Source organism: Myodes glareolus, chromosome 9 (assembly GCF_982192425.1).
Source record: "Myodes glareolus chromosome 9, mMyoGla1.1, whole genome shotgun sequence".
Taxonomy (NCBI): Eukaryota; Metazoa; Chordata; class Mammalia; order Rodentia; family Cricetidae; genus Myodes; species Myodes glareolus.
In genome coordinates, this window is record NC_142034.1 from 70,924,343 (window position 1) to 70,943,594 (window position 19,252).

General features: G+C 40.2%; 1 protein-coding gene across 1 annotated transcript in view; it reads left to right on the forward strand.

The window, feature by feature from the left end:
* Positions 1-19,252, forward strand: part of Rad50 (RAD50 double strand break repair protein) — a 63,661-nt gene that overhangs the window by 30,855 nt on the left and 13,554 nt on the right. The window contains exons 20-21 of the mRNA XM_048437667.3: positions 12,475-12,602; positions 14,533-14,757. Of these exons, the coding sequence (XP_048293624.3) occupies positions 12,475-12,602; positions 14,533-14,757 (353 nt within the window). The remainder of the gene's footprint in view (positions 1-12,474; positions 12,603-14,532; positions 14,758-19,252) is intronic.

A 19,252-nucleotide genomic window follows, 5' to 3' on the forward strand; every position in this document is an offset into this window, starting at 1 on the left:
CCACTACCACCTGGCTCATTTTTATTTTCAACAAAGGGCTCTCAGTAGTAAAAGTTTAAACATATAAAAGGCCAGACATGGTGGAACAAGCCTTTAGCTCTAGCACTCAGAGTGGGGGAGGCAGTTGGATCTGTGTGAGTTGCACGTCAGCTATGGCTACATAGTGAGATCCTGTCTATTTAAAAAAAAAACAAAATAAAGATAAAGATAAAAAATTAAATACCGCCTCCTATTTCCAGTCTTCTTCCTAAATGTTGCTACTATCAGATTCTTGTTTGATCTTAAAGATGTGTTTTATTTCTGTATCATTCTGTTTATCAGGTGGATAAGTGTAGGTTTATATGTGTATTTATACTTAAGTTTATATGTATATCTTACATTTGAATTATTTTCTGTCTTTTCAGCTAATATATTTTGATCTTACATATTAACTCATAGGCTTTTTTTTTAAGTTTTAGAAAGCTCTCATTATGTAAGCTAGGCATAGGGCCTTAGTTCAGTGTATCCTTAGAAGTTATCTATAAGGAAAATAGAATGTTCATTTTAGAGTTGATGTGTGTCATTTTCTCTATTAAAATTAATTTCTACGATAAGATTAGATTGAGATGTTATCTTTGCCTGTAGCCCAAGCCTTTAATCCCAGCAGAGGCAGAGGCAGTGGATTTCCAAGCCAGCCTGGTCTACAGAGCCAGAGCAAGAACAGGACAGCCAGGTTTCTTCTACACAGAGAAGAAACCCTGTCTCAAAAAACTTAAAAAACAAAACCAAAAACAGTCCTTACTTTTTAAGGATTAGCCGGATCAGCTTTCTGCTGTGTATCAGACTGTATCACCAAGAATTTTTTATTGTTTGTTTCTTTGAAACAAAGTCTTCAGTCCAGGCTGACCTATAACCAGTTGTATTGCTGGGCACCTTGAACTCCTGATATCCCCCCCATCTCCTCCCACCTCCCCCACCCCCTGTCTTCATGTCCCAAGTCCTACGATTATAGGTACACACAATCACTCCCAGGCATTTCAAAAATGAGATATCAATACAAGGCTTATCTGCCTGACCTAATACATATATCTGGAATGTCTGCCTGCAGGGTGAGCCTTCCAATTGGCCGGGAGCCTGGATAGGACAGAAAAGGATGTCATCTGTGTCTCTTGAGCTAAGATACATTATTATATATGTATGTGCATGAGAATGTATGTGCCTGCCAGGACCAGAAGAAGATTTTAGATTCATTGGATCTGGAGTTACAGGTGGTTGTGAGCTAATCAGTATGGGTGCCAGGAACCAAACTCCATCTTCTCCAAGAGCAGCTAGTGTTCTTAACTGCTAGACCATCTTTCCAGCCTTTCAGGACACACTCCTTTTGCTCTTGGACATCAGAACTCCAGGCTCTTTGGCTAGAGATGTAGCACACAAGGGGCTTGGATCTGATCACTAGCACTGCATAAACTGCATGATGTCACACACTGTAATTCCTGCACTAGAGTGGTAGAAGCGGGAGAAAGAAAGAGTCCAGAACTTAGACTAGTGACCCCTCGGTTCTCAGGCTTATCACTGAGCTGTGTTTCTGGCATCCTGGAATTGTTGAGTTTGTAGATCACTGGTAATGAGCTTCATTACCCTCTATAATTGTAGGGGTCAACTGTCCTAATGAATCCCCCCATCTGTATCCTATGGGCTCTGTCTCTCTGGAAGTCACCTTGGCCAACTGTGTGCATTGTTGTATCAGCTGAACTCTGTGGATGGGAACTCATTGATTTATGTGTTAGTTTAAGTCCAGTCAAGTTTTATCTTAAGTAATTTGAGGGACTGGAGAGATAGCTCAGAGGTTAAGAGCACTGGCTGTTCTTCCAGAGGTCCTGAGTTCAATTCCTAGCAACCACATATTGGCTCACAACCATCTGTAATGAGAGCCAGTGCCCTCTTCAGGCAGAACACGGTGTACATACTAAATACATCTTGGGGGAGGGGAGTGATTTGAAATCCGCCTCCCTTTTTTCAGTGAAGGCATATATATGAAGGGGGGAAGTAGAGACGATCTTACTGGTGAGCAGCAAGCATAGTGGCACACACTTAGAATCACAGTGCTGGGGGGGCAGTGAATGGCTATGCCTAGTGCTCATTGGTGAGTTCCAGTGTCCCTGAGAGATCATGCCTCTAAAACAAGCAAACAAAAAATACTGAAGTAGATTGTGAGGAATGACACTCAAGGTTTTCTTGGCTGCCACACATACACGTGTGTGACACACCCAAAAACTATCAAATAAACAACTTTGGTATTAGCCTAACAAAGATGAACTTTTAAGTGTTAACCTATTTTTTCCTTTTCTTTATCTTATTCTTTATATTTTGTGAGCTACAATTAGAATTCCAAAGGAAAATTGGACCCCACAGCTTTTTACAACCAGTTACTGAGCCAAGTACTGTTCTGACTTAGCCTTCAGAATAACACTTTACAGTAGATGGCATTATCACCATAGTCCACACAAACTAAAGTAAGAATGGAAGCTAACCTAAAAGAAATACTTGTCTGATGATTGTGTGCCGTCAGATTGGGAATGTTTTATAAGAATCAGTCTTAAGTACAGGGTGATGGCCCTTTATAAAGAACCCTTTCATGCTGTCATGAAAATCAATTCAAATGTTAAATCACACCAGATGGAAGCAGCCTTTCTATGTTCCTAATAAGGATAAAAGTTTGGTTCTTCATGGCAGGGCTTCAGCGAGCACAGTTGTCTTCAGTGTGTCTTACTGCCTCAGCGACTGAACCTTCACAGCCGTGTCACCTTGGCTGCTTTTATCTGTTTACAGTAATGCCTTTCATGAGTTTACACAGTGGTAGCCTTCACTTTTCCCTTTCTTCTTGAGTCTTGGTATGTAGCTCTGTCTGACCTAGAACTCATGATGTAGTCATGACTGACCTTGAATTCACAGAAATGCACTTGCCTCTGCCTCCCAAGTGCTGTGATTAAAGCCGTGCACTACCACACTCAGTTTTACCAATCTTCTTAATAATTTTTTTAAAAACTAAAAATAGTGTTTCTTGGGAGCACAGTTTGATTTGAACTTTTAGCTCGTGAGAGAAAGCCTTGTCTCCTGCCACCCAGATACTTCACGGTTGGAAGCAAGGTATTATCAAAACTTTCCCTCCTGCTCCTATAGCACTGAGTTTCTGTAAGACTTCCCCCCCCCCCGAAATGAAGGCGTAAGTCACAGACAATACCACACCAGTTTGGAATTATGATTAATAGAATGGTTATTTATTCAAAGGGGAAAAAACTTACAGATTACCGTCCCAGACAACAGCCCCTCTGCGGGAACAGGAAAGGAGTCTAGAAGCCGGAAGCAGAGCCGGAAGCCAGAGAGGGAGAGGAGGACAACCGCTGGTTTTTTTTAAAGAGAGAGAGACCATGCCCCAATGGGCTGGTAACTCAGCGGCGATTGGCTGAAGGAGCGGAAGGAGCTCCCGCAGCATCTCCCCCTTTTGTTTAAGTAAGAGAGTTCTAAGCCTACTACAAAATTATATACAATAAGTACAAACCTACGAAATTATATGCAATAAATACAAATATCCTATTCTAACTAGCTTAAGTCTTGTATAACAAATAACTTGGCCAAGTCATGAAAGGAAAGTAACTACATTTATATAATCTTCAATCCCATTGAAGATCTGAGAAGGGAAATAATGTTACCTGAGTGATTAGGAAGTGCAATCAAACAACTTCCAGAACATGTAACAAATCACAGAGACAACTGGCTACCTGGGCAAACACACAAAGTCACATTTGCAGTGTTGAAGCAACCAACTTTGGCTAAGGCCTGATGTAACTGACATACCATTTTCAAAGGCAAGAAACTTCAAAACTATCTTACCCTGTCTTGGCAGGATATGACAGTCCTGTTTTATCCATTTACAGATATTCTGTAACTCTCTCAGCTGAGGTATGAGCATTTCTTTACCCAAAGGCCAGTTCTGCCAAGAAGAAAGGCTCCAGGTGGAGTGTCTTTGGTGCTCAACATTCTCTTGGGAATAGATCGGTGTTGCCAGGAGCGATTGTGTCTCCCTACCACAGAGCTCTGAATTAGATTAAAGGCCATTTTCTACAGCTCTTTGAAGAGGTTGAAGATTATCTGTCTATACTGAATATAATCTCTATGTATCTAAAGAACTTGATTGGTCTAATTATAAATGACAAACTTAGATGACTGTTGATCTATATAATTCTCAATATCTATCTAACTTAAAGACTGAGATAATAAACAACTGTGCAATAAATGAGGACAATGTGACCTCCAAATATATACAGTGTGCAAGTATACATTGCAATATGGTAAATATATATCAATACATAAACAATATATAAGTATCTTAATCAGAGGTAGAAGTGTACAATGCAATATGGTAAATATACATATATCAATACAATATATATATATCAATACATAAAAATGTTTTAAACAGAGGTAGAAGCATGCATGCATAAAATAGTCAACATAATTTAACTTTGTATCAATATATAGGAATCGATACCAATATGTTTGTCTAAAAACAATAGCTCACAAGTACAAATCTATTATCCCATAATCCAATTATCCCTCTTTTTTTTTTTTTTTAAAGATTCCTGCGCTTATAAAATTCCTCCCCCAACACTCAACCGTATACTAATTATAACCAACCCCTAAATGATGTCCCTAAACCCAAGGACAAACTTTACTGGGAGAAGGGACGTCGTTCTCTATAATTACTTCCAGCTGTCATGGGGGCGATGTTCTTTCTGGGGGATCCTGTGAAAGTAAAATGATGGTTAAATTTCAAGATCAGTGTCTTTTAAAATTGCAAATATTTTGTGGAGGTCTGGCCAGAATGTTGTACAAGATGTGCACCATTTCAACTAACCACGTTGGAACCGTCTTGTGCAGCTGGTACCCAAAACAGGTCTTGTAGTAGCGCTATCAGTATCATGACGTTATCTCAACCAGGTGGAGTTGTTGTTATGGGGCCCCATCTTCTTCCTGGAAACTTCAAATGTCACTGCAGGAAAAACTCATTCTTCATTGTGGAAAACTTAAACAGTAATCATATAGACATATACAGACATACATATATTCAATGAAAGGCATGATAGATATATTTAATGAAAGGTATGATAGATATGAAGAAAAGTAAAGATGTTTTCTAAACTCATATTTGTTTCTGTCCCATATCATGGCTCTTGACATGAGACAGAAACTCCCGAAACTCTGGGTTGTTGTTTTATTTTTTTTAATATTTATTTATTTATTATGTGTACAATATTCTGCCTGTGTGTATGCCTGCAGGCCAGAAGAGGGCACCAGACCCCTTTACAGATGGTTTGAGCCACCATGTGGTTGCTGGGAATTAAACTCAGGACCTCTGGAAGAACAGGCAATGCTCTTAACCTCTGAGCCATCTCTCCAGCCCCTGGGTTGTTCTTTTAACAACAGGCTTGGAATTAGAGAGGGACTGAGCCAGAGTCCAACTCCAAAACCAGCTCTATAAATTTAGAAATATGATTTAGTATATTGTACTTACAGAACCTATTCAGTTTTCTTGATAGTCCCTATTGGGCTGTTATTTTCCATCTGTCAGTATTCAAATATCCAGGGTCCCTTGAACTTTTCAAAGATCAGTGTTTTCCTGTGGAGATAAGAACAGAACCCTGCCCCCATTCTATATGTTTTTCTTATCACCTGTATGAATATCATCATTGTAGATGAGCTGTCATTTCTCCTTTCCAAGAGGTTTTTCCTCTTCAAATCGAACCTTTATTAATTTTGATGGTATCCACAATTTTTCTTCTCCTGTGGAAACAAGAGCAAAACCCCTTCCCCAATGTAGCATATCTCCTGGCTTCCACTGAGAGGTCAGCACGTCTTTGAAATAAACAGGTTGGTTTAGTTCAGAAGTTTTTTCCATTATCCAATGCCTCTCTGCTGCTGTTGTTCCTTTCTCGTTAGCATTAAGAAAATTCAAGGTTAATAAAGCATTATGCAATCTATTTCTGGGGGTATCTTTCGTCCCTTTCTGTTTGCTCAGCATATCCTTTATGGTACGATTTGATCTTTCTATAACTGCCTGACCTGTAGGATTATTTGGTATACCTGTAACGTGTTTTATATTATAATAAGCAAAGAAGCGTTTCATCTTCTTAGATACATATGCTGGACCATTGTCTGTCTTTATTTGTGCAGGTATACCCATGATGGCCATAACTTCCAATAAATGTGTGATTACCAAATCAGCCTTTTCTGAGCTCAGGGCAGTTGCCCATTAAAAACCTGAATATGTGTCTATGGTGTGGTGTACATATTTTAATTTACCAAATTCCATAAAGTGGAACACATCCATCTGCCAGATTTCATTCCTTTGAGTACCCTTTGGGTTACTCCCTGCATGCAACGGTGATTGATTATAGAAAGAACAAGTAGGACATCTCTTTATAATGTCCTTAGCTTGTTGCCATGTAATGGAAAACTCTTTCTTTAAGCCTTTACTATTGACGTGATGTTTTTTTTATGAAATTCTGAGGCCTGCAGAACGCTTCCAGTCAGTAATTGGTCAATTTCAGTGTTACCTTGTGCTAGAGGGCCAGGCAGACCGGTATGGGACCGGATGTGTGTTATGTACATTGGACAAAGCCTATTCCTAATTATGTCCTGTACCTGGATAAACAATGAAGTCAACTCTGTGTCATCTGGTATGAATTCAGCGGTTTCAATATGCAAGATAACTCTTTCTGCATATTGTGAATCTATAACTATATTAAGAGGTTCTTTAAAATCCCTTAGCACCATAAGAATGGTATATAATTCCGCCTTCTGGACAGAATTATAAGGACTTTGTTCCACCTTACTCAATTCTTCTGATTTATAACCTGCTTTCCCTGATTTATTTGCATCGGTATAAAATGTCCGGGCTCCAGTTATTGGAGCACCACGTACAATTCTAGGAAGAATCCAAGAAGTTTTCTTTATGAGGTTAAGTCTATCACTTTTGGGATAGTTGCTGTTAATTTCTCCCAAAAAATTAGCACAAGCTCTTTGCCATGGTTCATTATCTTCCCATAACTTTCTTATTTCCTCAGTAGTAAAAGGCACTATAATTTCTGCTGGGACTATACCTGCTAGTTGACGAAGTCTCAGTTTACCTTTTATAATTAATTCAGAGACCTTTTCTACATAAGTTTTTAATTTTTTACTTGGTTTATGAGGTATGAATATCCACTCTAAAATAATATCTTCCCTCTGCATTAAAATCCCTGTAGGAGAAATTCTGGAAGGCAGTATGACTAGGATGGAACTAAGATTTGGGTTCACCCTATCCACATGTGCCTCCTGTAATTTTCCTCAATCATTGTCAGTTCCTTTTCTGCTTCAACTGTCAATTTTCTGGGACTATTCAAATCTTTATCACCATCTAAGGTTTTGTTTAAATGAACTATTAGATCAGGTGTTATCCCAACAGCTGGTCGTAGACTGGAAATGTCACCTAACAATCTTTGGAAGTCATTAAGAGTTCGTAACCGGTCTCTCCTAATTTGTGCCTTTTGCATTCGAATTTTCTCTAACCCTATTCTGTAACCTAGGTAATTAATAATAGAATCTCCTCTTTGAATATTTTCAGGGGCAATTTGTAATCCCCACCTAGGCAAGACTTTCTTTACTTCTTTAAACATACTTTCCAAAATATCTTTATTTGAATCAGATAATAAAATGTCATCCATGTAATGATAAATTATGGACTTGGGAAATTGCTTACGAATTATTTCCAATGGCTTATTAACAAAATATTGACACAATGTGAGACTATTGAGCATCCCCTGTGGGAGGACAGTCCATTGATATCTCCTAGTAGGCTGAGAATTATTATAAGTAGGCACTATGAAGGCAAATTTTTCTCTATCCTTTTCTTGCAAAGATATAGTGAAAAAAACAATCTTTCAAATCAGTAACTATAAGAGGCCATCCTCTTGGTAATAGAGAAGGCAAAGGAATTCCAGATTGTAGCGGACCCATAGGTTGAATTACCTTGTTGACAGCTCTTAGATCTGTCACCATTCTCCATTTACCAGATTTCTTTTTTACAACAAACACAGGAGAATTCCAAAGGCTGGTTGATTCTTCAATATGGTTAGCATCTAGTTGCTCTTGTACCAGCTGTTCCAAAGCCTGTAATTTATCTTCAGCTAGAGGCCACTGCTTGATCCATATTGGCTTCTCAGTTAGCCATTTTAAAGCTAGGGCTGTTGGTACCTCTAAAGGTTTACAACAGGCTGTATGTTCTTGTACAGCCTGAATGGCTGGTGACCTTTTTCCACAATACCTCATTATATCCTTCCCAGAATTGTGAGTTCCTGAAACTACAGGAATGTTAATCTGGGTATTCCATTGCTGTAGCAGGTCACGGCCCCATAAATTTATTGCAATGTTGACTATATATGGCCTTAGTCTCCCTATTTGCCCTTCAGGCCCTATGCATTCCACACATCTTGTGCTTTGTTTTACACGAGATAGGGTTCCAATTCCCAGGAACTGAACATCTACCTCTTGAAGAGGCCAATTTGGATGCCAAGATTCTAGAGTAATTATACTTACATCCGCACCTGTATCTAATAAGCCTTCAATAAAAATGCCATTTATACAGACTCTTAGCTTTGGTCTTTGATTGTTAATAGAAGTTTGCCAAAATATACGTTTACTCTGTCCTACTGAATTTTTTGACTCATTCTCCACATGTAATTCATCATTTAGACCAGTATTACTTTTTACGGCAGACATTGGAGTTTTCAATTTTCTTGGTGAGACACATTTTCCACTGTAACTGGGAATGACTGGGCCACTTTTGGCTTGGGGACCTGCGAGAGGCCCCTCAAGGAGTTTCCCGATGGTATCGGGTTGCCTTGTCTATCTGTTGTTGACCTGTATTCATTGGACCAATGTCGACCTTTACTGCATCTCCTACATATACCTGAAGGCTGAGGTCTCCTACTTTTGTCATTCCCAGAGGAGATATTATTCCTAGAATTTCTTTGCCTGCAATCCCTTTTCACATGTCCTAATTTACCACAATTAAAACACCTGGTAGTTTGATGTCTCCTCATAGCTTTGGAAATAACTTCTCCTACCCAGGATTCATCATTATAGCTAAACGTCTCAACATTCATCGTATGTTGTATCCATTCTTCCATAGGTGCTGATCTAGATCTTAAAGGCCCAATTATCTTTTTACATTCGGTATTTGCATTTTCAAAAGCTAGAGATTCAAGAAGTATTCGTCTAGCTTCTGGGTCTGTTACCCCTATGTCCAGAGCCTTAATTAATCTTTGCACAAAGTCAGTAAAGGGTTCTCTCTGTTCCTGCCTAACCCTGGTATATGATTCAACCCTTTTTGCTGGATCTTGTATTCTATTCAAAGCATTCAAGGCTGCTTTGTGACATAAGGACAGCCCTTCTTCGTCATAAAGAGCTTGGACCTGTGGATCAGCATATGCTCCTACACCAAGAATTTGATCTTGGGAACCTCCACACCTTTTGCTCTTCCTTGCTGTTCCATTTGTTTGGATTCTTCTCTGAAATAAATTCCAAACATCAAGAAAGGTCCATCATCTAAAACTGCAGACTCTAACTGAGAGAAATCATGGGGGGTAGTTCTGACATTAGAAGCCCATGTCCTTATCATTTCCTTAACAAATGCAGAGTGCAAGCCATAATTAACGACAGCTTGCTTAATTTCTTTTAAATCATTCATTGCTATTGGTGTTCATCTAGCTTCTTTAACTCCCTTTGAGCTTTTAGAAGTTGACCCTATGTCAGAATAAATTACAGGGTATGTTGTTAGAACCCTGGGTAAGCCAGTTCTAACAGCTGGTGGTGGCATTGTATCCTGTCCTTGTGCCTTCTTACTCTGTTCACCAGCTCCAATAATTCTTCAATCATTTCTAATCTTTTTATCATTGTCTCCCTTAAATCTTGAATCTCCTGACCTACCCGTGTTTTAGGAATTTCACTAAGGTATCAGTTTTTTGGTTCCCATTCTGGAGGTACATTCTATCTGTTACCTTATCAAAACTTTGTGGTAACATCTGAACGTCAAATTCAACAGCCTGAACCCTTTCAGGTAACTTCCTAGTACCCTTGGACATGGAGTCAGTTTTGTTTATCATAGTATCCACTTGTTCAGATAACCCCTGATTTTCAATAATTTTAATCCTTTCAACTAGTTGTTCATTATTAGTCCGTAAAAATCATATCTTCCTTACTGATAAAATATTGAAAAGAAAACTGAAACCTAGTAACAAGTAAATTAATGTATCCCCATAGTCATATAAACCTTACATGACATAATCCATTGTATTAATAAAGAAAGCAGTAAAATTGGCATTGGAAACAAAAACTGCCATATTACCTCTTGTCTAGTGGGCGGCGCTGTTGCCAAGTCGCGACTAGAACCACTGCAAAGGTGACGGAAACGGGGTCCTGTTTCAGTGTCTGCCTTAGTATTTGTTAAAAACTAGGAAATATAAGTTGCTCAACAAAGAAAATGTAGTTAAATCAATTCCATACATGGAACCAGAAACCCAGAATCCAAGGGTAGAAAAGAGCAACCTGGAGGCTGCATATGCCTCCACTTGACCGAGTCGTTCTGATTCACACCACTAAAGTGCCGCACTTACAAGGGAAATTTAAAAACAACTCAGAAAAGAGCAAACCAGTCAGGCAGAGACTGTCCCGAGCCTGTGGAGCTTGGGAGGCGTGGGGTTCAATTGAACTGCTGGCTCCACACACAGAGCACAGGCCGCAGCTGAGGGAGGGCTCGTGACTAGCCGAGCTGGCAGCAAGCAGTTGAGTGGGGGGGAAGGGAGGTTCTACAACCAAACGTGGGGCGCCAGATGAAGGCGTAAGTCACAGACAATACCACACCAGTTTGGAATTATGATTAATAGAATGGTTATTTATTCAAAGGGGAAAAAACTTACAGATTACCGTCCCAGACAACAACCCCTCTGCAGGAACAGGAAAGGAGTCTAGAAGCTGGAAGTGGAGCCGGAAGCCAGAGAGGGAGAGGAGGACAGCCGCTGCTTTTTTTTAAAGAGAGAGAGACCACGCCCCAGTGGGCTGTTAACTCAGCGGCGATTGGCTGAAGGAGCGGAAGGAGCTCCCGCAGCACCTAAATTCCAGTGTCGACTTCTAAATTGTCTCCTAACGTGTGTCTCTTGTAATTCATTGTAATCACTAGGAAAACTATCAACGTAGTTGTTTGTCATTCTTGCCAGGTGACAGAATGTCTTTTTAAGGATAAGACTACTCGGCATCTCAGCATCAACAGCCAATTACTCTGTCTGTCAGTCTCTCTCTCTCTCTCTCTCTCTTTCTTTCTTTCTTTCTTTCTTTCCTTCTTTCCTTCTTTCTTTTTCTTTTTGAGACAGGGTTTCTCTGTGTAACTGCTCTGGCTTTCCTGGAACTTGATCTGTAGCCCAGGGTGGCTTTAAACTCACAGAGATCCATCTGCCTGTCTCTGCCTCCCAAGTACTGAGACTAAAGGTGTGCACCACCTAGCAACAGCCTGTTTCTTACTATTGCAGGTCAACAGGCAGAAACATCTCAGATTCACAGCTATGTGTTACTTCCCACTCCCTTGTGAGATTATGGGTGAAGTAGTCCTCAAAGTGCTTGGCCTTAGCAGTGTTTTCCACTTGTATTTCTTTAGATTTTGTAATAATTACATAGACTCTACCAGTTGATCATCCCTAACCCAAAAATCTGAAATGCTGCCAAACCCGCTGAGGATTTTGGATGTTCAGAGTAGGAATACTCAACTTGTGTTTGCCAGCCTGGAGGCAGAGATTGTGTCTGACAGTCTGGACGCACTTGAGGAGATGAGTAAGACTAGGGAATAACGTAGGGAAGACTTCAGCAGTTTATATTGATCTCTTAATTTGTTAAAGTTTTATTTTTATACCATAGGAACATAAATGTTATACATGTTAATGAAGTCTTATACTCTAGATCAGCAGGCTATGTAGCAGGGTTTCTGGGGAAGATGATCAAGGTTGTAGGCGTGAAATATATCTGGGCCTGGTGTGGTGGTACACACCTTTATCCCAACAGTTTGAGACGAGAAGAAAATAACATCTGGTTAATTTTTCCAGTGACCATTTTGTGTAAATAAAATGATCACGTTTAATGACTTTTTACCAAATATAAGTACACAAAAATACATGCTCTACTCAGTTATTAAGAGGTTTAGCTCTGCCGAAGAAGAGCTCTTGCATCGTAGTCATGAAGAGGCAGTGCAAGCTGCTCTGTCCTTCTTGCCCCTCCTGTCCCACTGGCTGAGTCTCCTACTGGTCAGTTTAACGTGATTGTGGAAAAGGCAGTGTTATCACTGTCTGTCTGCTAGGGAGCTTTGTTAGTAGCTTGTTTATTTTTGTTAACTGACACAGTGTTTATGTCTAGATACAAGAAAGGTGGCTACAGGATAACCTTACACTAAGAAAAAGAAGAGAGGAACTAAAAGAAGTTGAAGAAGAGAGAAAACAACATTTGAAGGAGATGGGACAAATGCAAGTTTTACAAATGAAAAAGTATGTTTCAGTAAATAGTGTTTGTTGTTTATTTTTGAGGTCTCCTTAAACATCCCAGGCTGGTCCCAAACTCATGGTGTTCCTGCCTCCACCCCTCAAGGGCTAAAATTACGTGCATGATCACCACACTCAACACAAAATAGTGTTTTTGCTTCAGTGAAGGTCTTTACTGTTATGAGTGTAAAGAAACCAGGAGCTGAAGAGATGGCTTAGTAGTTAAGAATACTGGCTGCTCTTCCAGGGGACCCAGGTTAGATTCCTAGGACCCAGTTTTCTGCAGTGGAGCATCCTCCCAGATCCTTTTCCCCCAACATTATGTTCTTCCTCTTTCAAAAAAATATTATTTTTGAAACCCACACACATACATACAAGAAAATAAAAACAAACAAAAGACCAATAGGTTAAAAAATACCAAACCAAAATGAAACAAAAAACCCACCAAAGCCAGGCAGTGGTGGCACTGACCTTTAATCCCAGTAACCAGGAGGCAGAGGCAGGTGGATTTCTATGAGTTCTAGGACAGCCTGGTCTACATAAAGAGACCCTATTTCAAAACAACAGCAACAACTGAAAATAGTGAAGTTTTTTGGGTTGGCCAGCTACTCCTGGGCATGAGGCCTGCCCTGGAATATGGTTGATAATATGGTTGCTATCCCCAATGACACTCCATTGTAGAAAACTGATTCTCCCGTTGCTGGCCGGTATCTTTGTAAATAGCTTCTTGGTTAGGAGTGGAACTTGGTGTCCATTTCATTTTCTCAGGGCTGGGACCTCATCTCAACTCAGATTTTAATTTATTTATTTATGAGTATTTTGTCCACATGTATGTATGTGTGCCACATTCATATAGTGCACTTAGAGACGAATAGATGGTGTTGGATTCCCTGGAACTGGTATTAGGTGATTGCGAGCCACCATGTGGAGTCCTGGGAGTTAAACCAGGATCCTCTGGAAGAGCAGCCAGTGCTCTGAACTGCTCAGCCATCTCTCAAGCCCAAGATAGGTTTTTTTAAAAATACTTTTGTGATTAAACTTAGCAATTTTTAAAGACAGGTTCTCACTGGGTAGCCCTGACTGTCCTGGAACTCACTATATAGACCTGACTGGCCTTGAATTCACAGAGATCCACCTATTTTTACATCCCATGTGTGAGATTAAAGGTATGCACCACCATACCTGGCTGAACATGCCTCAGACTGCATAATTTATCTATTCCTTAACAAATCTTCCACTACTAGGAAGTGGCAGAACCATCAACCAAATAGATAAACTATATAATGTTGTCCATAGATTTGTGAGCAATATCTGGCACATAATGTGTGCTTAACCGGTAAGTTGGTAAGAAAATGAAGAAATTTAAGGGATATATTAAAGTCTGTATAATTCTACCAGGTTACTAGAAAATTTTGAGTACTTTTTGGTCAAAATTGTGATTTTTTTTATACTTTTGCAACAGAAACAGAATTTTAAATTCATTTTACTGTAGAAAATAACTAATTTATTGCAGATAAAATTGTACTGTGTCTTTGACACTTTGACATTTGATAAGTAAAACTGATTGAAACCTGTTACCAGTAACTTCTCATTGTTGGCAGTTGGCAGTTGTCGCCTCCTTAGTTCTGATGCAGAAGTGTGTGATTTTGTTGCGTGAATCCCCAGCGGTGCTTTACATTGTCAGCATCTAAAACCCAGGGGCTGTTACGATGCTCACGTGTTGTGAGGATTCTTTATTCGGCGCATAAAAATTAACTTCTTCAGAAACCTAAATACTGCAGAAGTTTGAAGGGAAAAGAACCAGCTCAGAAGCCTTAGGAAGCACAGAGCCTCTGCTGCGTGCTCATCATCGAGAATGACACCTGTCTCAGGGACTTTTTGCTTAGGTTGCCAAAAGCTGAACAGTGGTTCTCACTAATCATTTCCCCTTTTCTAGTGAGCATCAGAAGTTGGAAGAGAACATAGACACTATAAAACGAAACCACAGTTTGGCATTGGGGCGACAGAAGGGTTATGAAGAAGAAATTCTTCACTTTAAGAAGGAGCTCCGAGAACCTCAGTTTCGGGATGCCGAGGACAAGTATAGAGAAATGATGATTGTCATGAGAACCACAGAGCTGGTGAACAAGGACCTGGACATCTACTACAAGACTCTGGACCAGTAAGTCCTCGGTGCTCACTGCAGTGATGGCAGGTGGTCCGCTGTGGCCGTCTTTTTTCCTGTTTTTTTCTTTTCAGTATATGACATTTCATATATGCCATGGAATGAAAAATACTTGCGTATGTATGCATGTGTTCTTACATTGTACAGCATCCTCCCCTATCCAGTCCAAGAACTTCACTGTTTACTACTGACTGGCATCCACTTAAATGCTCTCCCATTTCAGTTTTCAGCATCTCTACTCCCTATCTCAGGAACCAAGATGTATGCTTTCTCTGCTCTTAAAAACAAGGTTTAATACATGTGTATTGTGTTCAAGCTTTTAAAAGTGGCATCACATTTCAAGTACCCTTCCAGGAGTTGCTGTTTTGGTTTTGTCCATTTTGATATGGCTGTAGTTCATCCATGCTCTCATGTACAGAATCCTGCCGTGAATCACTGCTGTCTCCCATCTCCCAGGCTTATACCTTGGGGTCTTTCCTAACACAAACCTCACTGTAGGACACTTTATGACACTTTCTGATAAAGAGATAGACTAAAGCTATATATATGGCAGTGAGTTGTAGGATATGCTTGATTTTTACAGAATGCTGTATTTCTTTGTTAAAATGTTTTTACTAGCCCAGTAAGGTAGCTCAGTTACCTATAATCCCAATAGGTAACAGGCTGTAGCAAGTGAATTTCTGAGTTTAATGTAATGAGTTTAAAATGAGAAGCAGTTGTGACCTTTGTGGACAGTCCTCTCATTCGTTTTTTATTATTTATTAATTTTTTTTTAAGAATAGAGTATTTTTGTAGCCGGGATTTTAATCCCAGCATTCAGGAGGCTGAGGTAGATGGATCTCTGCGTTTGAGGCCAGCCAGAACTACACAGAGAAACCATTTCTACCTAAACCCCTATCCCCCTCAAAAAAGAAAAAAAAGTATTTAAAGTTGTTTTTGTTTTTTCAAGACAGGGTTAATTATGCATATTAATGGGATCAGTATGATAATTTCCACATAAATATATGATATGCATGGGTTAGATCTCCTCTAGTTATGAGTGTTCTAGGTTCAGGATTTAATGGGGAGTGGATCTCTCATCCCTGACTAGCCTGGAACTTCGATATGTAGACCAGACTGTCCTCAGATTAGGAGATCTGCCTGCCTCTCTGCCTTTCAAGGTCTGGGATTAAATAAATGCATGTGCCACCACGCTTCAGGACACCTGAACACCTGCCTTTCTGCCGCTCTCACCTGGAGTGGGATAGTTAGCTGGGTAGTGTGGTCATTCTGTCTCTTGGTGTGTGTGTGTGTACAGGAGCCACAGCACCTCTGTGGAGGTCAGAGAACACCTCCGTGGAGTGGTTCTCGCCTGTCTTCGCACAGTTCCTCTGACTGAGTACAGGCCATCAGGCTTGTGCAGCAAGTGTGTGGTCCATCGGGCTGTCTTGCTAGCCCTGTCTTTTGAGGGGGCGTTGTTTTTGGTTTTGCTTGTTCTAAGGCTGACTTTAGACTAACAGAGAATTGACTGCTAGGATTAAAGGTGTGGGTATCTTTTGGAGAATCTTCAAACTGATCTCCTGCATCCTCGTCAGCGCTTGTTTTATGGGAGCCATTCTAACTGGAGTGAGCCGGTCTCTCACGTGTGGACCATGTGTGTTTCACTGATGGCAAATGATAGCAGTGTGTTTTTGTGTTTGCTGATCATTTGTATTTTGAGAGGTACGTATGTAGCTCATTTGCCCCTTCTTTAGTTTATTGAACCATTTTGTTGTTGTTGTTTGTTTGAGACAGGGTTGGATGACCTTGAACTCAGAAATCTGCCTTTCTCTGCCTCCCGAGTGCTGGGATTAAAGCCGTGTATCCCCATCACTCAGCAGACTACTCATTTTAAAGTTCCACGTATGTTCTGGATATTTACCCTGCCAGATAAGTGGATAACATCATTTTTTTCCCCATTCTGTAGACTCTTTATTGATTCTTAACCTTTGCTGGGCAGAAGCTTTTTGATTTGATGTAATTTTTGTCTACTTTTGTTTTTGTTCTTGGTACTTTTAGTATCTTGTCCCAAAAAACAAACCCTTACCTTTTGCAGAGTTGTAAAGCAATGCCCCTTGTGCTTCCTTCTGCAGTCTGAGTTTCAGGTGTTAAATGTTTTCTGTTGTTGATTATTGTATGTAGGAACTGGGGGTGACTTAGCAGGGTAGACGTTCTCTGAAAGTTGACAAAGACAAATTTGGTCTTCACCAGGCCTGCCAAACCTATAACATGTAACTAAAAGTACTATCTCTGGAAAAAGAATTTTAACCCTGTTGTATTAGGTAACTGTTAACTACACTCTTCTGTTTCCTCATCTGTAAAATGGGGATTAAAAAAATATATACTAACATTCACTATAGAGATAGTTATAGGACAAACCCCAAGACAATGTAGAATTAAGCTTCCACGGCATTTTCCTTTCTTCCCTTTCTCTTTTTTTCGTGTGTGTGTGTGTGTGTGTGTGTGTGTGTTTGGAGACAGGATTTCACATATACTCAGGTTTTCTTGAACCTTCCACTATGTAGCCCGGGAATTTATACTAGTCTTCCTCCCTGGATCTCTCAAGACCCAAAGAATTCTGGGTCTGAGCCATTCCTTGCTCTGTGCTCCAGTGTTGAAATTCCTAAACTCTCTGTTCTCTACTGAGTTTTAGGAACTAACTCTGAGCCAGGCTGTGGTGGCTCACGTCTTTAATCTCAGCACTCAGGTGGCAGAGGCAGGCAGATCTCTATGAGTTCGAGGCCAGCCTGGTCTATAAGAGCTAGTTCCAGGACAGGCTCCAAAGCTACAGAGAAACCCTGTCCTGAAACACAAACACACACACACACACACACACACACACACACACACACACACACACACACACACAATTAACTCTGTTAAGGAAACATAGGTTTCCACTGCTATTATTTCAGTATTTTTGGAGATTAAATGTCCCAACGTTGGGAGCTTTGCAGAGGAGAGACCAAATTCTGAGTATTTACTATGTTGGCCATAATCAAATTCTTTTTGTTCATCTGTAAAAGACAGAGTATCACATACTGTGTTTACTGGAGAGATTAAGCAGCCTGCCCAAGATTACCTAAGTAACTAGCAGAGATAAGATTAGACTTCAGAAACGGGGACTTTCTATTCTGGTATTGCCAAGCTGCTACCATGATAGCCCTTTTAAAACCTTTAAAGGAAAAGCTTGCACTTAAATAATTTGTACTTATAGACATGTTTATATTGTATAAATGTGGCCCTAACTCAACTTTCTAATAGCCATGATCCTTGACTAAGTTTGCTTTATTTTATAACTCCTTAGATGGATGTCTACATGAAATACAAAATTGTCATTTATATTAAGCTTTTGTTTGCTGATATAGATATACTTTATCTATCTATATGTTCTAGATAAAGTATATACAAATAAAGAAACAAATTAAGAAAAAGAAGCAGCTGGGTGTAGTGGCACACATCTTTAATCCCAGCACTTAGGAGGCAGAGGCAGCTGGATTGCTGTGAGTTTGAGAAAAAAAAAAAAAGGCAAGAAAATAGCAAATAATGGTGGGTACTATAGTGAAAACGAACAGTGTGAGTAACTGAGGGAGCAAGGTGTACACGGAGGAGGGAGACACAGCCGTGCCAGGTACACAGTAGTGAATGCTATAGCCCCAAGAGCAGGAGAAGCAGGACATCTAGTGAAACAGAGGACAGGCTAAGTATCCCGAGCTAAATAGCCCTAGTGAACAGTTGGTTCCTGAAAGTCCGTTGCAAAGCATGACAGTCATACTGCCTGCTGTGTGGAGAATGGATTATAATACTTAGAATCAGAAGCTACAAGGTCAATGAGAAGAGACTGACATGGTTACCAAAGAGATAGCAGTGGAAGACTTGAGTGTAGCCATGGAAATGGGGAACAGCGATACCGATGGAGCTGAGGGAAGAGAAGGCTTGAGGAGTGCGTCTGTATATTCTCACTTATGCAGCAGGCTCTCAGGGAACAAGGTACTATTCCTGAAACATGCATGGTTTGGGGGAGGAAAGGAAGAGTTCTGTACTGGGTACTTTAATGCTTGTGTAGACTTGCAAATAAAGAATTCAATCAGGGAGTTAAATATAGAATCCAGGGTCTAGAGCATGCTTGTGGCTTTTGTTGCATATGGAAAGGGTGTGGCTACAGAGAAGGGTACAGAGACTACTTTACAAGTGAATCAGGAGCCGGTTCAGTGGGCAAGTTTGTTGTCCCGGCTGCCCGGCTAGCTTAGCCCTGAAATAACCACACAGCAATTGTATTAATTAAAACACTGGCCATTAGCTCTAATTTCTTATTGGCTAACTCTTAGATATTAGTTTAACCCATCTCCATTAATCCGTGTATCACCACATGGCAGTGGCTTACTGGACATTCTAACCATCGTCCATCTCAGGCAGAGGATCCATGGCTTCTCTGACCCTGCCCTTATTCCTCCCAGCATTCCGTTCTGTTTTC